This window comes from Haliaeetus albicilla, chromosome 17, assembly GCF_947461875.1.
Source record: "Haliaeetus albicilla chromosome 17, bHalAlb1.1, whole genome shotgun sequence".
In the NCBI taxonomy this organism is placed as follows: domain Eukaryota; kingdom Metazoa; phylum Chordata; class Aves; order Accipitriformes; family Accipitridae; genus Haliaeetus; species Haliaeetus albicilla.
In genome coordinates, this window is record NC_091499.1 from 11,078,415 (window position 1) to 11,102,515 (window position 24,101).

At 41.5% G+C, this 24,101-nt stretch overlaps 2 protein-coding genes and 2 non-coding genes across 9 annotated transcripts in view; 1 reads left to right on the plus strand and 3 right to left on the minus strand.

Annotated features, from left to right (window-relative positions):
- The window catches only part of SYNCRIP (synaptotagmin binding cytoplasmic RNA interacting protein), a 41,808-nt gene extending 27,846 nt beyond the window's left edge, over positions 1–13,962 (minus strand). For 2 of the 6 annotated variants that reach the window (XM_069804809.1, XM_069804807.1), the window contains exon 1: positions 13,854–13,961. In XM_069804809.1, coding sequence (XP_069660910.1) covers positions 13,854–13,889 — 36 coding nt within the window. In that variant the 5' untranslated portion in view covers positions 13,890–13,961. Of the gene's footprint in view, positions 1–13,756; positions 13,780–13,853 lie in introns of those variants that run through there. The other 4 variants (XM_069804811.1, XM_069804810.1, XM_069804804.1 and 1 more) reach the window with 4 other exon arrangements.
- Positions 13,963–15,912: 1,950 nt separating this feature from the next.
- Positions 15,913–15,983, minus strand: LOC138689627 (small nucleolar RNA SNORD50). Its single transcript, XR_011328548.1, has one exon. It is a non-coding gene; the product is annotated as a small nucleolar RNA SNORD50 (small nucleolar RNA).
- Positions 15,984–18,530: 2,547 nt separating this feature from the next.
- LOC138689628 (small nucleolar RNA SNORD50) lies at positions 18,531–18,597 on the minus strand. Its single transcript, XR_011328549.1, has one exon. It is a non-coding gene; the product is annotated as a small nucleolar RNA SNORD50 (small nucleolar RNA).
- A 3,806-nt stretch (positions 18,598–22,403) lies between these two features.
- SMIM8 (small integral membrane protein 8) overlaps positions 22,404–24,101 on the plus strand; it is a 388,642-nt gene continuing 386,944 nt past the window's right edge. The window contains exon 1 of the mRNA XM_069804816.1: positions 22,404–22,407. The gene's annotated coding sequence lies outside the window, so the exon portion shown is untranslated. The remainder of the gene's footprint in view (positions 22,408–24,101) is intronic.

Here is a 24,101-nt window from a genome sequence, read left to right on the forward strand (position 1 = left end):
AGAGGCGCTTTGTGTGGCCCCGGCAGCGCTCCGCTCCCGCCGCAGCCGCGCTGAGGCGCCTCGCGCCCCTTCCCTCAGGGGCGACCGGGGCTCCCCCACCCCGCCCCTCTCAGGCGGGCTCTCCACACCGGCCCGGCCCGGCCCTGCGGAGGGAGCGCTTTTCCAAGGGGAACGGGAGTTTCCCTCGGTCGCTGCGGCTCACCCGCTGTTAAACGGGCCCGGGCGGTGGTCGGCGGGGCGGGCTCGGGCGTCGCGCGGCTCGGCCGAAATGCCACAGCGAGCCCGGAGAAGCGAGGCCCTTCCCCACAGCCAGCCTCTGAGCGTCCGCTCGTTGGCGATTTAACTTTGTGGTGCTGGCCGCAGGAGAAGGTGGGTCTCGCCACACGGCGTTGTCAGGCGCAGGTCCCTTGCTGGGGATCCTCGTCGCACGCTTCTGAATTCCAGTTCCAGACCTCAGACGAGAAGCCTGCTAAGCTCTGCCAGACCTGTTCACTCCAGATAAAGACAGCGAAATGAAGGCAGGAAGGCACACACAGCGTTACTCACTTCCTCAAAGGCAGCTCAGCGACAAGCTGACCCGACTGCTGCTGCCCCTTAGCCCGGCCAAACACCTTCAGCGTATCTCCCAATGTTTTAAGACCAATTAAGCCTCCACAGTGGAGCAAGCACAGACAATTACAGGGTTAGTTCACTGTCAACAAATACTCCCATGCTGCTGTGCAAGTATGTGAAACATACAACTGGTATTCAGTGAGAGAAGAAAAATCTCTTCAAGTACTTGAAGCAGCAAGGCTTCATTAAAACCTGAACCACTCCACAGGTTAGTCTGAAATAGCAACAAATACAGGGCAGCTGTATGCTGTCAAATATTCCAGCTACTTTACAATTTGGAAGTGTCATTAAAAATAATTTTTACTCAGACTTTCCCCCCTGTCTTTAAAAAAAATCTTTAAAAATGAAACTTTCTGGAAATACAATTTGAGTAAAAGAAAAGCTATTTTTTAGTGAAAACTTGTGCGGTATTTTAAATCATATACTTTATAAAAGTGAATATTTCACACCCTTTGAAAATCTAACTTTCTCCAAAAACACAGCTATCAGCTGGGCAATGAGTAATAAAAACACATTTGGAGAGCATTTTTCAGTGAAAACACTTCACCAAAACATGTTATTTTCAGAAGTTTACAGAAGGTGTTTACAATACAGATGTAAGACAGAGCAATATCTAAATTTCATAACTGAATTTGTTCCCTGGAACTAATGAAAACAGTGAAAAATGTTTCATTAAAATTCTCAGCCAGTGGATCTGACTAACTGCAGGTGGCAAGCTCCTGAGAAAGCAATTCCCACTTTTAGGCCCATTTTTAGAGGGAAACCTTTTTATGCACTTTCCTTTTCCTCCATAAAATGGAAGTAGAAACAATAAAAAACTAGGATAAATGCAGTGAACAGATTTGTACCCTTATGTAAAATCACAGCTGACCCAAAGTCTGAGTTGCATCTATTTGATCCTTTGAAATTTTATGTAGAAAGGAGGAAGCAAAGAGTCTGACAGGCAGTTTCTCTAAATATAGCTCAGTTATTAGCCCTAATATCAATAGGACAAAGAAAAAAGGGTTCCACGAAATCATAAAATGAGTCTTCTTTTTCTTTTTTGAATCATGTATAATACCTGTGGAAAAAATACCCTGCCAAGAACATTTGCAGGCACTTACCTGATTACTTGGATTTACATGAGGTGGCACGTGCAGTGAAACTGAAAGTTTGACAACTTCCCATGATAATGAAAGTTGTGTTAATTCCTAAATTTTCCTGGAATATGCAACACTTGCCTGCCTCAAGTCCAACTGTAACCACTGCAGAGCCCCACTGAAGCCACAGCTGGGTGTCTGAGCCTCCCCAGCGCATCCACGGTAAAAGCAGTGATTATAAACAGGACCAACTACAAAGTTGCACAGATAAAGCAGTGAAAAATAAATTTAATTTGACTATAAAATTGAAAGTCTTAATTTTTCCTTTTGAGCTACTTATGTACAGATAAAGAATTATACCCTAAACAAAGAATGAAAAGCTAGGAGACTCAACAAGAAATCTTACCTTCAGTGTCTATAATGCCTATTAAGATTGCACGGCATTAGCCTGTCCCAGGTGTGCATGCATTGGAAATTTAGGCTCAGCTATAGAATTGGCCATACTTGAGCTATGAAACCCATCAGCTACAGCATTAGAGGGGCGGATCACTCTGGTCATACAGCAAATGTCACTGCTTGCAGTAATGAAACAAGCACAATTCTGAAATGATTCAGCCACTCTTGGGGTTTCTCAGCAATACATTTTCCAACCCATTCCTAGCCCTTAGCCTCCTTGGTAAGACTGCCAAGTTATTAACGTATCTGTATATTGTAAGGATACCTAACTTCAGGAAAGGACTGCAGCCTGCAGTTTATTCCATGTAGTGCACAGCTGGCCGCTGGCCTACTTGCCCTGTGAGATCCTTGGTAAAATAAGACTATTTGGAGAAATACCTGTTTAATTAGAAGTCTGTTTAATTTGTTCATTCTATCAGTCAGAGGCTCTGTGTCTTTAAAGGTGGGTTGAGTTAACAAAATACAAGGCCTGTCCCTATTAAGAGAAAAATGCAAGTCAGAAATTAACCAAAAGAGATGAATCAGATACATGAAATTTTCTTCAAGAGAAAGCTTTTCATATATGACTGAAGGGCTCAATCTTATACTTTAATATGCAGATTTGAGAGTTCTTCTATTCTAAAAAGTAACTTACAGTCTAAATTGTCACATGATTTCAGCAAAGGAAGACTAAACTTAAGTAATGGTAGTATTTTCTTTTAACATCCTTTCCAGTTACATCCTTTGTGCATCTTCTCACTTTTCCAAAACTAGGCAGGGGTAGCACGAATTAAAATAAAATCAAGATTATTCCCACATTTATTTAAACTATTTCTAAGCCTCTAACTTTGACCTGCTAACTCTTCAAACACTTCACTTCTTCCAACTAAGTCAGGAAAACAGAAGCAGCAAAGAAAGTGTTTGCAAATCTAGTGATTGTGGTTCACAGGACCAGAAGCAATGGGCACAAACTGAAACACGGGAGTTCCCTTGGAACATCAGGAAACATTTTTTCACTGGGAGGGTGACCAAGCACTGGCACAGGTTGCACAGGGGGTTGTCTCCATCCTCGGAGATATTCAAAAGCCATCTGGGCATGGTCCTGGGCAACTCTCTCTAGGTGGCCCTGCCTGAGCAGATGGATGGATTCTGTGATATGGTTCATTATCCTGATCTTTACAAATACAGCTCTATCCACTGACTGATTGATGTTTCTTTCTCAAGATGTGGAAAGACTTTAATTTTTTTTCCTGAATCTGAAAACCAAAGTAACTAATTTTTCACTGATTTTTAATTCTTCTAGTTCTGCAAGATGGATGAGGACTCTGTTCCTACAGATTTGACACCGTACAGGGTTGAAATCATCTGCATTCTGCTAAATATTTGCCCAGATATTAATGGGCAGAGAACAAGCCTGGCAATGATGAGGAATGGGGCTCTTCCAGCAATTCTTTTGGTGTTGAATTTTATATAGAGACTGAAGGTCTTGAAACAACTTCTTTCTGAACTGCTTCTCTCCCTTTTGCTTTACGGCTGTGCTATAGCAACAGTGCCAGTGAAAGAAAGGGTATTGGACTGTTTATTTCTGCAAAGTACCTATGTTTTTAAATCCTTTCCAATACCAATCACTACTTTTTCCTCTTTGCAGTCAACATCATCCCCCCTCCATGCACAGGTATATCCCCCCCAAATCAAACACTCCAGAGGTGACATTGTATGTAAGAGAAAGTCATAACAGAAACAGCAGAAGGTAATTTAGTTCACATTCCATTAATACCTTTAGCTTTTTTCTAATTTAAGTTAGAGGATTTTAACACAGTTTTTCAGCCATGGGTGGAGAGCAAATCACTGTAGAATTCAATGTTTAAGTATAGGTTAATGTGCAAGTATTGAAAGAGGGGTGGGAGAACACTCTATTTTTGCAAGCACACAAAACAGTGGAGTTGTTTCCACGTATATGTGGAAATGCCAACTCAAAGCCATCCCACACTGACTGTTATCACTCAGAATCCAGGTGCCCAGCCTTGTAACGAAGAACTATAAATGCCCTATGCTTACTGGCAAAAAAAGCAGTGTTAGGAGTTCTTCAGAACCTACACCTCCGACACAGACAAGAGACAAATGAGGGAACATAATACTGGCATACAAAGTCAGAAGTGCATGGAGAAAACTAGAGGATAACTGTTCATTCTTTCTTCCAACGGGAGAACGAGGAGACACCAACTCAAACTGACAGCAAAGCAAAAAAGAGCTACTTTTACAGACATGCAACCATGCTGGGGAATTCATTGTCACATGAAGCTGTAGGTATTTCCATAAACCCCAAAAGTAACTAGCCTAATTAATGGAAGAAACTCCCATCTAAAATTACTAAATGCAGAGATAGCACCCCAATTTAAAGTCTGTGGCAAAAATTAGCATAGGCTGGAGGCGCATACCAGGAAGTACTATCATATCTATTCTTGCCCTATCTTTGCATTTTTCCCTTAGCTAATACCCATTACTGGAGATTGAATGTTGGTCTTAACTCTTCGGTCTGATGGTACAAATACCCTGTCATTGCAGCAAGCAGAACATGCAATCACCAATCTGTTCCTTTCATCCCAAACCCTTCCCACTTCCTACAGAAGTATATGTGCAAATGTTGTTCCTCCTCCAGATTCCCTCTAATCACATATTCCTCATCCCACTGCAGACCTATGAAACACAGGCTTCCTATATAAATAGTTCACAAGCTTATCAAGGGTGAGGGAACTACAGGAAGAGGCTTCCCAATCTGAAAAAAAAAAAACAAAAACAAAAAAAACAAACCAAAAAACCCAAAACCAACCAAAAAAACCTGCCTTACTATTGCTGTGGGTACAAAAGCAAGAGTTAGGACAGAACCACTACTGCCTTTTCTGTCCCGTTCCCCTTAGTATCTGATGCTTTAAAGCTCTTACACAGAGGACTGTTACCATTAGGTCAGCACCTGGCAAAGCTCCATGGAAAGAGGAGACAATATATTCAGCAAAGAATTGACAAGAGTCATTGTCCCCCTCCAAAGTTTTCATCAAATTAGCATGGAGGGGTTGGAGAAAGATTCCTCCACATCCTAGTGCATTCTGCCTTGCGAGAAGGACACCTGCAAGAACTGCAGAGAGCGTTCCTCATCGGTATCCATCTTCAAAACATCCCAAAGTCATCTCAGGACAGTAGTGCTCTCCTGTCCACTTGCGCAGTGCAAGGGAGCCAAGTGCTGAAGCTGCAACTCAGCGAGTAGAGCCACAGGTGAAAGTGTCAATGCAGAACTGAGTGCTCTATTTAGATCTTCCTCTGCCCCAGGTACCCATCCAGCCCTCCCCTTACATCCCTGTACAGCAGTCCCCAAACATCTCCCTGTCCTGACTAGCAGCCATCAGGATTCCAGTACTTGGCACACTTACAAAAGCCAACTGAAGGGCAGAACAAAAGGACCCTTGGGATCATCTTAACCCCATGTGAGTTACTTTGTGCATTAAGCCCATCTCCAAAGGCAGACAGCATGCCATTAGGTTGCAGAATATTCTCCCCCAGGTCTGGGCATCTTTCCCAGGAGAGCACAGCACACTGCAGACACAGCAGCCACTGCCACGCAGGTAGATGGGACAGGTCATGGGCTGTTCTTCAGCCATAAGGCAAACATGGACAGCACAGCTTGCATTGCCATAACTAAGCTCTCATCCACCTTAACCTGTAACCATGCCCAAATATTACACACAAGACAGTGCTAGCTGGCCCAGGCATCAGCTGTCAAAGACTGTATTAACCCTTAACAGCATGGATGATCAGTTGCCAGTGATTGGGCTCATGTCACAGGCCTATTTAGTTGACTAGTAATGACATTGCTGATTAGTCAGGAGGGAAAGTGCCTGATGCAGCAGTTGCAACACAGAGCTTCCAAGGTAAGCGTTCCAGACTACTTCACATGTAAGCAAGCAACCTAAAAATCCTTTCAAGCATGGGTAAACTGAAATAACCTTGTGTCTTCAAGGTCCTTGTATGAACAGAACAATCTTCCCTCCCACCCCTTTTTTTACAATCCTTGCCAGGTAGAAGGCAGAAGTGACTACATAAATGCAGTATTTCTGCAGATCCCAAGAGCAGACAATACAACCTTTTGCATATGACTGCTTTTTTCATTTTGTCGTTGTTTTTGTTGTTTTGTTTTTTTGTTTTTTTGTTTTTTTTTTTAAAAGGTGCCTGGACTATGCCACACTAAGGGAGTTCTCATTTACAGCACAAACTCCAGACTAGAGCACAAGGATGAAGAACTATTACTATCAGTACCTCAGGCTCTGCTTGCTGCTTTTCAAGAGTCTTCTTTTGGAAGATCTACTCTATATTTTTATATGGGCCTTAAGAGATACTAGAATTAGATCTTAAGCTAACACAGAGCTTCAGTGCATGTGTGTAAGTTTACCCATTCCAGCTTGTGTAGCAGTAACCAGGTATCTCTTCATTGTTTTACACGAGGCAACACAGGCAACGTAACCTGTTCTCAAACCTGAACAAATTTGTAATTTAATACGGCACAACTAATACAGCTGCATTATGCTGCTAGAAGCAATAATTTAGTTCTCTAGGGAAGGGAAGTTTTAATTTTACCTAGCAACTGGGCACCAGAAAAGAATAAATTGCTATTCTGTGATCTACAGGGGACATATGAAGAACATTATGCTTTCAATCTGCCTTCAGAAAATAAACTTAGAACTGTCTCTTTGATACTTTTAAAAATATACAGGGTTGGTTTTTCTTTTTTAAAGTTTAGATCTTAAAAGTAGGAGCAAGTAAGAACAATTACAGGGAAGTTTCATTTTGAAAACTTAAATCTATCAGGGTTAATTTAAAAAAAAATCTTTTTTCAGTTTATGACTAGTTAAATACATGGCTGATACACCTGTGAACTTGTTTATTGATGCCACATTCAAATTAACCAAAACACTTCTAGCAGCTCTTGTGTTCTCCAACTGGAGTCATGTACCATGGATAGCAATGTTTGAAGGCATGTATGGAGGCACGTATAGAGCAGTAAAGAGAGTCAGTGCAACTGTGTGAGAATATACATTTTTACTGCCAATATAGCAATTCTTAGTTCCAGCAGAATCAATACAGATATCTGAGCATGTCCATAAAAAAATTGTTAAAATCACTGATGACAGTTAGCTGCAGGAGTTTCTAAATTCTTTCATAGCCTTCCAGTTCAGGTGCTTTTAGATTTTACTGCCATGTCCATAACAATAGCTTATGTCTCTCCCAAGAAAAATTACAAAAAAAAATTATTACTCAAGAGATCTTCTCACGTATACTAAAAGGTAAGTGTCTGTAATTTTGTGCCCTTTTATTTTTAACCACTTTAAACTTCTATTAAAAGATCAGTCCTGGTTAGTAAATTTGATGCATGAAAACTGTTAACCAATTTCAGATCAACAGTATTGATAGAGATCTGCTCTGGCCAAAAGAAGTGGTAAGCAACATGCAGAAGAATCTTTTAGTCTGAAAATGTTAGGAACTCCTCCAGTCTAAGCACACACTGGAAAAAAATTAGAACCAGAAATAAGAAAGGAGGGCTATTAAGGTAGAAACTTTTGTAAGCTATGCACATTTCATCCAAATACCTTTCAAAACAAACATAAGGTTCTCAGCTTAGCAGTTCACCTGCTTTCTGTAGCTCAGTGGAGGTAACACAGATGGATTCTTCCACCCTCAGGTAATACTGCAGATAACACATTAGCATTTCTTCTCAGGCTTTTTCTGACTCCTCAATTTCTAGTCAGATTTCTTAGCAAGCAATCAGTCTATGCTTCCCAGCAAAGACTACTAAATTCATATTAAGGTTAAATCCCACTAAAAGGGAAGACTGTCTCAGCAAACTACTGAAAGCAAATACCTCATGGATAACTATCTGTAGCTTGGCACACAACAGAACATTTTCTATATTATTTATCTTAATCACCAAATTTCTGAGGTAAGATTAGACTGTATATGAAATAAAGACAGCCCAGGAATTTTTTAAAACCTCTTCATCATACTTCTATTGGACGCTCTAGCAGAAGCTCAGAATGTTTGCTTCCAGGGCTGGATGCCAATTCTGCTGATACTTCTTTTTGCTGCTGCTATAGAAAAGGCTATCATCTTCACCAAAGTTCATTTCTGCGCCAGCCTTCAAAATAGTCAAGGAGAGAAGAGCAAGTTCAACAGAGCCTATTTCTGCAGAATCAAGATCTTTCTGAACAAGAAAAATGGTTATGGTTCTTCTGAGAATACTATACAAAGAAGTACAGTTGATTTTTAGCCCTGTTGTGTTAACTGTGAGTAGGAAAGATCTTCACATAAAATAACACTCACCTTTCTCTAACTTGTACTTTATTGCCTGGAACTTTCCAGCACAGAGCGCCCAGTATCAACACAGAAATGGGGAAGAAAGTATTTCCCTTCCACATCTGAAACAAGCTGAAGCCCAACTAGCTGACATTCCTGATAGATTTGCAATTTAGCTAATCAGTGACTCTTATTTGCAGGCTCTGTCCCCAATTTCTGAAGAGCAAATGACAGCTATCAAACCACATCAATTACAGGAACTGGTCTTGTTTTTACAACTCAACAGGTATTTGAATTTCATTATTATATCCTTGAGTCCCAGACAGAGAAAAATTTCCCAGAGACCTTTTTTTCTTCCCTTCACTGAAGTTTCATATATTATTGCTCTTAACAGCCCTTCTGGGATTAATACTGAATAGGTATGTAGTCTTTTGTAATTTTGTATTTTTGTCTTGGCTCTTGGGATGTTTAATGCATAACTCTTCTGGGGAAAGCAAAACAGGACTAGTACAGAAGAGGATGAATAGGATCTTTAGGAGATCAGAACAGAGCTGTAGACTACACAATAGTTTTGGATACCAAGGTCTCAACCTTGGCCCAGAGTAAGAAAGCTCATTCTGGGAGATAGTCCAAGCTTCCACAAATTATCTGCTCTTTCTATAGAAATTATAATTTCAGTAAAAGAACAAATATGCATACTCCTTTTATCAATTTAAAAGCATTTTCCTAGTTGAGAATCAAAAATACTTTTAAGATTTCCTGGTCACACTTCAGTGGAATCACAGCTAGAAAGCCCAAACTAGCCTTTAGGGAAAAGCAGCAGGTAAGCCCAAGAGGCAAAACACCTCCAGGAGCACTACCTCAGAATTACAGAATACCTCTCCTTGGTAGAGCGTTTTCTTTTCTTACAGGTAGGTAAGGATACATGGTCACTGTTAAACTTCTTCAACCCAAGACAGAAGCTAAGTGGCTTTTTCCTTTGAAAGTTAGTGCAGTCAGGTAATAGCAATCAGGAAGAAAATGGTCCTTACATCACAGCTCACTAATGACATATTGCTCACAAGACCTTCCACATAACCATGTTAGAACTTAAAACTTGAAATCAAAAGGGCCAAAGTATGACATCACCCCACAGTATGTCAACAGCCTCAGAACTACTGCCCTGAGGCCAGAGGCTGGGAGCACTACAGAGCATTTCACTTCTCAGGGTAGGAAGTTAGGCTTGTGTCACAGCAGATGTAGCAGCATGGATTTTGAGCAGAAAAAAAGGTTTATTCTGAACACCTACTTTTTGACTCCTTTGGTGGAAGATATTTCATTTAGTAAGTATTTGACTAGTTACTCCTCCAATAGTCTAAGACTCAATTCGCACTTAAAGAGTCTAATATCCAGATACCCTAGTCTTGTATGCAATAAATACCCTTTTCTTACAGGACTATCTTCTCCCTATGACAAGTCATAGGCACCATAGGCTGCCACATTCAGACAACCCTAAGAGGTTTAAGTGTTAAGAGGCATACCCTCAGAAATAGGGCAGGAACATCTAGAAGGATGTTTCTCCTCCTGCCATCTTATCAGGCAGTAGCACTGGTGGTCTTCAGTTCTTGATAATTTCAGATCCTTACAAGAACAAGAGAGGTCTCTCTCCAAATCTGTGGAACTCCTGGCAAGCCATCTTTCTTCATATTTGTAAGCTAAAAGCAACAGAACTTAAATTCAAGTACAGGTAAATGAAGACAAGCCAATTCTGGCAACTGTAACCATATTTCAAAAACATGTTTTCAACCCCCCACTGTTTCCCCCCCCCCCCCCAGTTTTTTGGGGGCATTCTCAGCACTGTGATACCATTTATTATAAAATACTATTTTAAGATGTTCTGAAGATAACTCCTGTTCCTGCCGTTAAACTTATTTTATATTATGTGGTTTATAATCTGTAAAACAGGAAGAGGCGGGAGCATTAATTCCCACAAACCAAGCCTCTCTTTTTTTGCTTGCAACAGCAAATAGGTAGCTTAATAAAATTTTCAGGAACTACATAATCCAACTACTTTCAGCAAATGTTTACTCTAAGATACACTGGGGAATGAATAATTATATTCTGAACTGTTTAACTTGTGAAGTCCAAAGGACATTAAGAACTGCCACTCACTGTGTTTCAATATCGCACTTTTCTAATGGAGTGCAAGAAATTAAACTAAGATAGTGAAGCAATTTGCTTTATTTTCTGCTGCAGAAAATGACCTAACTACTAGACAGAGCTAACACACTTAAAGAGTTTAAGTCTCAAATGTTTCTTTTGGGTCTCTACTATCCGCAACATCCCTCATTCTGACTGAAAAAAACAAACAACTAAGGCTAGGGCAAATTATTTCCTATTTTGTCAAAGTAAGATGAAGTACACTCATTTAATGGTAGCTGTGTATTCTTCCTCTTCAATGATCTTAAGATGATTTAAAAATACAACCTTTATTTTTTTAATCAACTTACCAGTTTCAACAAAGTCTAAGCATTTCCTATTTAGTCTGTTCCATCTCTTCCTAGCTTCCTTCCACATATATAAAACAATGACTGGACTTTATTTTAGGACAGATTTTAATCATTCTTCACCTGCAACCATAAAGCTAGTACCATCATTGCTGGGACAATATTCCTTCAGTTACTGAGAACTTCAATAACCACCATTTTTTTTCCTTGCGATTGGTCTAGTGAGAAGGCTTAAGTGTAGCTCAGGGGTACTAAAGGGAAGAGCACCCATCAGTATTTCAGATTTTCACCTCCAACACAGCTCAAACAGTAAAGCTAGCCTAGCCCTGCGGCCTTAACTGGACTCCATTTACCACAGTTTTCATTAATGTGAGTTGAAAACGCCATTGGCTTCAAAGAGGAAAAAAAAAAATCTTTTACTTTAGCCCCTTCCCAATCTCCCTGGCTCTGCAATTACTAAAATATGCACTACTTCATGTATTTTACAGCCCACATAACATTCAAATACAAATTAAAATCTCCTCAGGAAATTCCCAAGCAAACTGCTGGAAAGGCTCTCTATACTTCTCCTGTTCCTTATACTGGCCATCCTCAGACAGAATACTGAGCGAGGCAGACTTTGTCCCACTCAATACAGCCATTCTTCTGAGCATCAAACACCACTTTGTCCTCCAGAGCCTGCAGGAAGTTTGAAACAATGGCAGAGAAGTACTGTCTTCATAGCCCTGATAACTCAACTGGACTGTCAACTAAAAAGCCACATGATGTTTGAAAGAAAGTGGAATTAATCATTTTAATATTACTTTTCCAGTTTATATCCTCCAAGGGAAAACAGACAAGGGCAGACAAGCAAAAATGCTTGTAATACCAGTTCTAATAACAAAGTACTGCAAATATAAATCATTGGACACATTTATACAGCATACAAAGGCCTCCATCTATACTCTACTCACCTGAAATTACCATTTATATATTAAATTCATTCATACTCCAGATTATAACTCAAAACTTTGTCCTCTGAACTGTGAGAGGGGGTGTGCAGAAATACAGACCCAAAGTCAGGGTTAAATACTCTCCAATAAAGAGAATACCTTTCCTTGGGCAAAGTCTAACACTTTGCTCACTCTGCTGCGTCCATGTCTGACTGTCTTAAGGAGTCCCTCTCTCTACCAACTGTTACTTAATTTCAATGCCCATTTTTAATCAGTAAAATTCATACCCAAACTTTATACGGCAAGTTTATACAATTAAGAGCTTGCCTACACCAGAAGGCAGCAACCCCACTGAAGCTGGCACACCATACAGCTGCAGCCAAGGCAGCACACTTCTCTGCAGGCTGGTAGCTTGACAGTGCAGCTTACACTGCAATTTCTGTTCACCAGATCTGTTGCTTCAAGCAGGCTTCACACCAGCAAACACATTCACATAGCAGTGGGGGTGCTGTGGAGAGATAACCACTGCTAGCTTAGTTTTGCTCACTTGCAACTGTTTACAGACCTACAGCCTCCACCGGCAAGACAAGTTCTTCAGCAACAGACAAAACCTCCCACCTTAACAGGGACATCATTACTTAAATGGTAGTAAAGCATTTATGCAAATCCAACTCTTCTATCTTTGTTGTGGCAGCAAGGTATTCCTCTTGCTTGTCACTCATTTAACTCAAAAAAGGCTCTGCTTTTTTTGCCCAGCTACTAAGACCGATACATGGCAATATTCCAGAACAAAGTCTGTCTAACCATTGATTTCCTGGACCACAGCCCAACAGCCATGTGACACTTCTAAGTTTAACACTAATGATGGTTACTGCAAGATTTCACCAGACTATTTAAAGCACAAAAAAGCAAAATGCTTTCATGCTGTTTACTGCACAGTCAAGCCAAAGCTTTAAATCTAGCAAGCTATTTTCTAAAAGTGATGTTTAATAAAGTACTTTTGCACAGAGAAATCTCATGCCATGTGTTCCGAATGTGTCATGCAGTAACTCTTCACAACTACATCTCCTCTCAATCACTTGTATAAAACATCTTACCAGACTCAAAAAACATACCAGAAGAACTAAATCCACAAGTGGTTTGCAAACACATCATCCCCCACCCACCAAGCAAAAAAGCCATTACAAGTATTACTCTTTCCATCTTAAAATTAGTTACAAAAATGATCTCCCTACATCATTTTCACTAGTTCTATATTCCAAAACCCATGGAGTATCATGGTTAAAATGTTTCTTCATTTTTGTGAACATCACTTTCTACACTATTAATACACTTTTTTCATCTTCTGCAGCCCTAAGCCACAGGAGCATTCATGCAGAAAGGTATCCAGCTAAATAGCCAATATGCTGTATCACTGGCCACATCTACCTTTTTCTATGCCAAGTAAGAGGTACCTTTCTCATGATTAAACACTGCTACTGCCAATAGGCCTCAATCACCTGATGGGCATAATAACATTCTCTGGCACCCTTTATCCATCTAATACTGTCAATCCTAGATCGGAGACCATGCCCAAGGAATGTTTTAGAACATACAGAACATTGATGTGAAGTACTTTGGGTACCTGAAGTGCCACCCACAATCCTGAAACTCTATCAGTCTTTGATCCCAGAAATCACAAGGTGAACTCATTCTCCTCAACCTTACTGGACATAGCAGTACCTCCTTAAAAGCTTCCATATTTCATGTTAGTGTCAGCCCAAAGGATAAAACGATGGTACCTTTACACTCCAAAATGCATGCCACACACTCTTCTGGCCCTGTAATGCAAGTCATATACAGATTCTTTTAGAGCATCTAACAAAGTACTTACCAAGTATCACTGCTGTATTGCTTATTTCTCTGGTCTTCGACATCTTTTTTCCTCCAGGAGGCTGACCTAGCTAGGACTGGCAACTTCCTGACTTAACCATCCAAGCAGCTTCACTAGATGCTGTCAGCAGCATCCAGACTTTTCATGAAACTACAGTGGGCAAAAGATGGAAACTGGTCCCTTCCCACTTCTGAAGTGCATAATCACTAATGAAGTTTGTTGTCCAGGAGTCACTTGAGCACAATGTGGAGTATCACATGTCCAGTATGTGCTGTACCAGTCGGTGCAACAAGGCCACGTTGCCTCTTGCCAAGTACAAGCTGTCAAAGAACACCGTGGTGCAACTACAGACCTCATGTGCAACAGCTAGGTTTTTCACATCCTCATCTTTATTCAAGAAAGAACACGTACAAAACATGGCACATGGAAATACTTACCCTTCTCAGTAACATTTAACAGAAATAATAAATCATTGAAAGCAATGAAAGGAAAGCTGTTCCGTAGTAAACTTCTGCAGATTTTGATACATCCGCTAGACTGATTTACACAGCTGCTTGCTCAAAAGGAGCAGCCTTTAGCCAAAGTAGCTGGTTACTGCTTATTAACAATAACCAAAGCATAGGAGATGCTCAGTGAGCCAATACGCTCCTGGATTTCAGTCAGCTTAAGTGTACATTTTAGTACTCAGACATACTTATTTTTGACATTCCCAATGCTTTAGGTGCTGCTACTACTAGTGTTTTGCACTTCATGATACTGCTTGGACAGAAAATTGGGCTTTTCATGGAATTTGTCATTTAGAGATATGCACATTTCATGAACTATAGGAATTCCTCCAAGTCTCCAAAGGAAGAGAGCTGCTGGCATCCAATGCTGTCATTTTTGGCTGAAGACTATAGGGTATTTTTTCTGTATTTTGGGATGATTCTGCAACTGTAGCTCTATCAATTTTTAGGTATCATGCCATTCTGTTTCTTCCTTCATAAACCATTCCTGACAATTAGGTTTGAGAGTCATGCTTTAAAGCAGACCGCAGCTTATGTACATAATGATTTGTCTTTAAAAGCCAACTTAATCTGTGACCAATTTGTGATCCTTCATTACTCTGTGGAAGAGTGTCAATTTGCTGAATACAGCAAATATGCTGTTACTACGATACAGGACCATTAGTTTTCAAGTGAATCCTCAAAGCGAAAGTTCCAACGTGTGTACTCCCGTCTCCCACTATTGACCTCTTTCCCCTCACAGCAAGCAGGTAACATTGCCAGCGTACACCTCAAAGGGCAGTTCCACTGTTCTGGCACTGGTCTTTTCATGCTGAAGTGGCAGTCCATAAAAGCCCAGTTCCTCTCTCCCCTCACTAGATACAGACAGCAATGCAAGCTTTAGACCTTGCCTTTTCTGTAACCATGACTTTCCTCATGACACTTGAATTTTTCTTACAAGTGTTTCACATTTATGCTTCTGTACCACCACAACCTCATCTACTTCCTCCCATCTCCTGAATGACACCACCCTCAAAAAGCTGACTCATTGGTTTGAATGTGTACCCATTTTGCTTTCTCCCCATCTTTACAGGGCCTACCTGTGAGTTCTGTTATTTTGAGTTATTACAGATGTTCAGCATCAGCAAGTCTATATACTCTTATGATATTTTAAAAGGGCAAATACTCTCAGGGATTTTTCCATGTATTGAAGCTCAACACTCATTTCTCTAATATTGCTGCTACCCTTCCTACAGAGGGCAGCTCAGTGTTTTGGGAAAAGGTCTATTTTAAATATACAGAGACAGTGATTTTGGTTCACATGCAGTTTCTGAAAACAGTATCCGCTTAACAAAACTGCAGCAGCTGCCTCAGCAGGCTTTTAAAGCATGGCATCCCACTCCAAACCACAAAAACTCTTCAGGTGTTACACTTCCTTCCAGTTACAGATCATCCACATTTGTCTGGCAGCACTGACAAAGCGTTCCAACTCATCACTGGAAAAAGAGAACAAGGTCTAAGTAAAATGGTTCATTTGAGGGAAAAGTTTCAATTTGCAAGTAAGCACACAACACTTTATACATTAAGGTGTTACTGTTTCTGTAATAAAACCTACAACCCCATTGACATTGTAACACTTTTCAGAAAGTTTAAATCAAATCTTTTTGTCTCATCTCAGATTCCGGATCCGTATTAGGTTTTTCAACAAAGAATTCAGGTTCGGGATAGGATCATCACAGATGAGACAAAAGCAATACAGAAAACAAATTTAATAGGCAATGTATGGTTTTCCTATAGGGTTTCTGATTGCAATAAAAAAAATTAAACATTCTCTAGTCCTTTGACATATTTCAATAAAAATGTACAATTATTTAAAACTGCATGTAGGTTTGAAAGCTAACCAAGGTTAGGCACAGCTATCAGCACACATTGGGCCTTGGGGAACAAGTGTTCTTAAATTCCAACTATGTACAGAATTAGTTACTACACTGTCCTGGTTTCAACTGGGATAGAGTTAATTTTCTTCCTAGTAGCTGGTACAGTGTGTTTTGGTTTTAGTGTGAGAATAATGTTGATAACCCACTGATGTTTTAGGCTGTTGTTAAGTGGCACTTATCCCAAGTCTAGGACTTTTCAGTTTCCCATGGCCTGCCAGTGAGGAGGTGCACAAGAAGCTGGGAGGGAGCACAGCCAGGACAGCTGACTCAAACTAGCTAAAGGGATATGAACTGTAAGCACAGAGCTCCTTTAGACTTAAGGTGAGAATATGTTTAGCTTTTCCAGTTGCATACCTGAATAAGCTAAAAGTATTTGTTCCTACATTTTTGACCATTTTCCTGTGTAAAAAAAGACATTAGTTCAGAAAAATTTTCTTCCAGCACTCAAAATACAACTTGCCATCTATTTAGTCTCTCATACAGACCAAACCGCATTATCAAACATGTGCTGGATTAGTACCAGTACTCTACAATTTCTGTGAAACTTAACTTAGAAGTGTAGTCATGCCACAGTAAAATTTGTTTCGCTTCTCTTGCCCAGCTATAGCTCAACTTGGCTATGAACTATGACAGGCAACTAACCAATCAAGTATAATTCCCCCTCCTACGAGAATTTGTCAAAAAGATCATATTTGAAAATTAGCTAACAACTGGTTCTCACCTTCTATCAAAACATTAAAAACTCCAGAAGCTAAAAATCCACCAACAAGCAAGCATTAAATAAGAAACTACATCCAGACCACATTTTTCTACATACAACTCTCCTGCAAGCAACACGAAAATTGAGACTACCTCTAAACTAGAACTGCAAATTCAAAAAAAGGCCAAGATAGATCACTGAACATTTCACCCTGTTTTCCATTATGCAGATACACACAAACCCCACTCCACTTCAGATATGCCATTTGTAATACAGCAATTTACATGTCACCTCCTGCTTATAAATGGGGTTGACAACAATGCAATTTTTTAAAGCAGGCATTTAAAAATTATCATTAGTTATTTAAACCAGTTTTGCTGAGTTTCAAGGTATGTACAGGCCATGAAGCCCACCATCTTCAAACATATCACCTGTTCTGGTGTTAGAGTAGTCTAAAGTCAGATTCACATGTGTTTTTCATCAAGCAATCGGTCAGGTTTGGGATAGGTGCTTCATTCATCAGACATACCAATGGTTTTAAGCATCACTCCCACATCAAGCGTTTAAATTAATCATAACATTTATTGGAATTCATACCTTCAACTGAGAAGCAGCACCCAAGCATCTCTGCAGAGACATAAAATGCACTGGTTAGTTACACTAGCAAGGCTTGTTACTTCCAACCTTTCTTTACATCAGCCATGTAAGTCACTCCACTTCCTACTTGTAATATTGCCTGTCTAAACAATACAGCATTTTATAGGTAGCACTGCTGCACAAGAAGTTTCACTCACACATTTGAACTTCACATAGTGGGACAAAGCCTGTTGTTCAAAAGAAACTCCTGGTAGTTAGCAAGTTATTTAAAGGTACCTTTCATTAATAAGGAATGGAATAAAAATACAGATGTTGTAGTACAACAGGAAAGTCAGAACTTGTCCTCACATTTTAGATTTTAACTTCCTAACTAAAAACAACCTGCAGATACTCAAGAACCAGTGCAATTAAAGTGAATTTCATTGGAAAAGATTAGATTCAGGTACCTGGGTAAGAATGAAGTTCTTGGGAGAAACCACTACCAATACTCTCAATGCACATTAAGTGTTCACAAGCATGCTTTTTGCCTGCTGCAAGTATAATGTTATACTAGCCCTTCTGAATTAGTTTAGCTGTGGAGCTGAAACAGCTTTAATCTAATTAGAATTCATTGCAGTTCACCATCAAATTCCACCTTTAATCATTAACATTACTTTTCCTAAATGCTCACATCCGAGTGAGCCCCAAGTTAACTATCCTAAGAGGGTCAAAGTGCAAATGCCATCACTAGCTTTCAAACACCAGCAACACTTCCTTAGCAGGGCACTTAATACCTGGCTAATGTTTGTTATTTACCCACTGTAAGGCAGGATACCTCAAATATAGGCATCTAACACTTCCCTCTCTCTCTGCTCTTTAAAGATGCTAGCTTTTGCAACAGCACATACCCATGTCAACATGGGGCTGAGGAGAGTTTAAATAATGCACCAACATTCTTATTCACAACCTGGAACATGGTGGCATCTAGCCTGTACCCAGGGACAGCAATGAAATTAACACCAACTGGGATAATGACTGAAAGACTAAGTGACTTCTGGAAAGAATTAAGTGGTTTCATCTCAGTAGCCAGATCCGTATGAAGTTTCTCATCAACATATCAGGTTTGGCAGTTTCATCATGATTCACCACTTATGTATCAGTGACTGGGAACTGTAGCACAATTCATACACTCATATATTCCACAAAATAAGCTTTATTGTCTTGCATATGCAGATGTACTGAAAAGGGAATACATTACAATTAACAAAAATTTTCAGCTGCTTAATCAATAAATATTACCTCTATCTGTTATACTACAGCTGCCAGGAAATCTTTCACCAGGACACCTGACATTCCCATTGTTAGAAACTGTTCATGCCATTCTAGAAATCTGAGTAAAATAATCAATTACAACATGTTAATGTGTAATACAGCACAACCCATTCAGAACAACCAAGTTTTACTCTCATGGATCCCCCCTTCCTCCCACCCACTGATTGTAAGCATTTGAGTAAAATTAAACTGACTACAGATCCTGAAGTTATTTCTTAGCATTTCCAAAAGGTGATAATATCAACTATACTCTTTAAAAAATTGGAACCCCATGTGCCTGTTTATATTAACAAGTCTCTAGATGTCCCCTTTGTTTTCTTCACCTAAACACCTTCTTATACCAATCTCCCAACAAAGTGCAAATTCACAATTAAAAGCCATCTAGAGGTAATTTTTGTCAGATTGAGGGTGAACACTTCAGATAGGCATATTTTACCAGCTCCTCCAACAGTAACCCAAATAAACTATTCACCAACTTCCCAGCCTACACAGTTCTAGACCATGTCAAACATGCCTGAAATACGATACTTCAATTTAAAAACTAATATCACACTAATTTGACCACACATATATTTTGCTAATCCATTTATTTATATTAAATTATCTCCACTGATCATTCAAAACATACACACCTTTCAGGAAAATCCACTTGTGTGTACCAAGTATTCTTCTACTTCTGATGGTGCTTCCATGAAGGGCTAAAATTGAAATTAAAGAAAAATAATCTTTAAAAGTAGAAAATGTCTCTTGCTGTGGTCTAGCATCATCTCTCATGTTACTATGTCAGAAACATAAAAATTCACTTTGTCATACAACATTTCAATATTGGTCTAGAACAGTCTTCAATACTTTACAAGTTGAAATTTTGTATGCACTAGAAAAAGTTACCCTGAATTGGTTTTAGACCATTTTGCAACTGTTACAATGTCTGAAGAACCAGAACATTCAAGCTTCTGTTTCAAAAATATTTATGAGTGGCCATGGATTTATTCACAATGCAATACTATCTGTCCACAGCTTGCACGACCATTACCTCAATGGTTACATTCAAAGATGGTCATGTATGTAGATTCACATTAACTCCAACACACATCTGAGGCCAGACAGCTAACTCGCACCATCTCTGAAATCGGTTTAATTTAGCACAAGTTAACCAAGTGATTTATCACATGGGTCTTCATGCTTATTTAAATGCCACAGCAAAAGAAATGAAACTAAGAATAACTGACCTTAACTCAGTGAAGAGCACACACAAAAAAATCATCAAATAATTACTCATCAGTTTGATGGCAACTATGAAAATGCAATATACTGCAGCTTGTTCTTATTTTTTATCCCACTCAGTAGCCATACAAAGATGACAAGTCTCTGGCACTTACCACATTCCATACTTTTGACAGACAAAAACAGGGAAACCAGAAATGGAAGCATTTATTATCTTGATCAACAACAGATGTAGTGCCACTTCTAGAGCAACAAAATTAAAAATTCCAGCCATTACCTTAATGCTTCTGTACAATGTATTGGACACCACTGAAAACCTCCTCTCCATCATACCTAAAAACAAACAGTAAACAAGCTTAATATTTGAAATCAGCAGATTCTTATTACTGGGCCACTAAGTCACACACATTATGAGACAATAATCATAAACAATCTCTCGAGTCTCAGAAGCAATAATATGTTACATACCTAAGTCTTAAGTTTGCAGGAGGCCTTTTAGAAAGCAGCAAGACATGCAGCCATTTTTAAGTAACAAAGGAGTTACGAGTTACATCCACTTGAAATCCCATATTAAAAACAAATTTCTACAAATAACTGCATGTACTATTCAACTTCAGTCCAAAGGATTTTTAATGAAAATTCGTCATCTCAAGGTTTCAGTCCTTTTAAGTATAAGCACTGATTTCAATTGGTTTAGAGTTTGGTTTTCACCACATAGCAAGTATTTAAATCTATCAACTCAACCAGGCAAAGAAACACATGACAAAGTATGTTTTGTCATATACAATACTTAAATAGATCAAATAAATGTAGCAATCCATTAAAGATAACTTAACTTATAAATGTTTTGTTTCAGATCACAACAACATTTTAAGCTACGGAAAATCTTGAGTTAAGCTTGCTTATTACACCCAATAACCAGAGGTTACTAATGGCTTCTAAAGATTCAAAAATTTTACTGTTCAGTAATCTTAACATGTGACTCAGGCTATCATTAGACAAGCTAATACAACACGGAATGAATGCACCCGACAACCTCCTACGTGAATGAAAACACCTCCTAATCTTTACTTCCAGATAAGAGCCTAGAATCCTAGCTATATTTTTTTTTACTGTATTGCCCATTCTCCTAGAAGTACTACGGCTCAATGACACTAGCATCGCAAAAGGGGAAAAAAGGCATCTTAAGTCCACATGAAGCTGGGTTTTTGTGTGTTATGTCATTTTTTAAAATAAATCTCTCTTTATTCTGCTGTCTCATTGCCTAGCAAAAAAAGAAAAGGCAACTTTAATAGTTTAAACTTTAAAGTAATTTCATGACTCATATTAAAAAAAACAAGCAAAGACTGCGGTGTTTTTTTCTTGGCACGATATGCTGATTTTACGGCAACTGTATTTTTAAAAGTCTTCTGAGGCCGGACAATTCCATGATGCCGATGGCCGAGCCCTCGGAAACACACGCAGGCAACACGAATGTGTGCACCAGCCCTGTGTTAAATGAACAAGGCAACTCCACCTTATTCGAGGCGCCCTAATCTCTCACCGAATCCCCTCGTTCTCATCGCGATGTTTAGTCGTGATGGACTTCATTCACCAGCACGGGCCAGCGTTCCAAGCACTAATTCAAACGAGGACCGAGCGAAGCGGAAGGCTGCATCGCCCCGGCAAGGCCCTGCTCCCAGCCTCAGCAATTAAGAGCTGGCGTCACTGGCGGCCAGCATTCCTTTCACCAGCCCCCGAAGGTACCCGACACGGCCCGTGTCCCCGCCGCCTCCCTCCGGCCGGGCCGGCTACCCATCAAAATGGCGCAGGCCAGGCAGCGCCTCGCCGGGCGCCGCCCGCGCCAGGGCAAAATGGTACGCCGCCGCACGGGCCAGCCGCCGCCGCCTCCGAACTACCCATCCCAGAGTGCACCGCGCCGCGGTACACCGCTTCCGGCGGGGGAAGTCGGCCGCGCCGCGCTCCCGCCTCTCCCGCCGCGGAGCCGCGAGGCCTGCCGGGACCCGTAGTCCGCCCCTCCCAGCCCCCCCCGCCGCTGGCGCTGCAGCGGGACGGCGTACACGCCGGCTGCGGCCCCGCGGCCGGTTTGCGCCTGGCCGTGCCCGCCCCGCCCGCGGCTCCGAGGTGCGAGCCTCACCCGCCAGCTCCAAGCCCCAAGCCCTACGCGAGCGGCGCCGCGGGCGAGCCCCCCAACAGCCAAGCAGAAAACGAAGCAGCGCGGGCGCCCCTCCAGCCCCGCTCGGGGAGCAGCCCCGACTGCGGCCCCAGCCCCTACCTTACCCGCCGGTGTGAAGGTTCCCCAGGAAAAGAGAGGGCGAGGGGGCGCTCGCCAGCTTTATAGGTACGCTGCGGGGTGGGAACGAGGCTGGCTCCGCCCCCTCTCCGCGCGAGGGGCGGGGGCGCGCCTTTCTCGTCCAGCGCGCGCGGGGGCGCGCGGGCGGGGTTCGGCCCGGCGCGCGGCCCTCCCCGGGCGGCGGACGCCGTTGGCGGGCTCGCGGCCGCTGACGTGTTGCCGGCAGAGTCCGGCTGCGGCCCGCTGAGGGGCCCCGGCAGCGCCGCCCTGGCGGCAGCCACCGGCCCCGCGCCTACGGAGCGGCCGTGGGTGAAGCCGCCCCGGGGCCGGGCCTGCCTCATCCGGGACTCCTCAGGCCGGGGCCTGCGCCGCAGGCCTTCCGCAACCCAGGGGCGGGGGGTGCTGCTGCGGACTTGGCTGCCTGCCCGTCCGAGCGGGCAGGAGCCGGGGGCCGGAGGGGAACAGACGGGAGGGGGTGCCCTGAGGGGAGAGAAGGAATGAGCGCTGGAGTCCGGCTTACGATCCCGGTGCTGTTTGTGCATTTTGCATTACAGGGTTTGTGCATCAAACGCAGAGCGAGCAAGTGAAGGCGGGAACCTGATAACAGCTTACAAAACTCAGAAAAAATGTTGTCTGTTGAGTACTTGTTTCTTATATCTTCTGTTACTGTTCCCCAGGGCTCCAACTGGTTAACCTTCCATCGCGATGCCTGAATGTTTCAACTTTCCTTCCTCTCTAATTAGATGTTTCTGAAACCTTAACCACACGCACACCCTTTCCCTTTTTGGAAGTAGCACGCAATGCTTTATCCCTGTATAACATTACAGATCATTGGGGCTGAAAAATCTCCTCTTACCCACAACAGACAAAAAAAAAAGAAAGCTTTCTGCAGTTTTTTACTCTAGAAAGACTAAGGATGCGATTCCACAGTCAACCCAAGAGTGGGCTCCCCCAGTCCCGGCACAGCTTTAGCCACTGGAAGTTGCACCTGAGTCAGAAAGCAGCTTAGTCTCCAGCTGAATCAACCTCCCGTACCGCTGTGGCAGTGCTAGTGAAAGAGGTGGGAGCAGGTATCTGGGCTACAGTGGGGGATGGCAGGACTGCTACAGCCTAGATGACATTTTAACTGATGTGAAACCACATCCTAAATTCTCACAATATTTATGGAAGGTCTCACTAATTGTTTATAAATAGTCTAACTTTTTTGTCTGCCCGTTTATTGAGAGGTTTAGTATATCAATCAACTTAGTTGAGGAAACCAGGAAAAACAAGGAAGGATGAAGAAAAGCTCAAAACATTTTTTGGTGTTTTGACAAGTTGCTAAGAATACTACAAAAAACAACAGTCCACAAGATGGACTCTCAATAGAAGGCTCTAACTGTTGGGCACAGATAAGGGAAGTCTAGAAAAGTGAGTTGTAAAGTGCTAAAATACCTGGCAATTCTTAAGATTACTGAGATTAATACCACTAGGAAAAAACAAAATAGTTGACGAATTTTAAACATGTTTTCTTCTGCAGCTCATGGCAGGAGATGACACTCATTTCCTCTCTGCTTTTCGTCTTCCACATCCCATTTTACCTGTCTGAAATCTTACTCTTGACCTCAAGCAGAGTGACCCAAATGGCAGAGTGCAAGCTGCAGCCGACCCGCCACCTTTTCTGCTGTAGAGGCACAAAGAAAAAGGTCTACATGGTGCCTTTTTCTCCGAGCCTCCTACGTGCACTTGTTTGAGCTGCTGTTTCTGTAGGAGAGAGAGAGGGAAGCAATAAGCATCAGAGAATAGTTTCTAGTGCTTC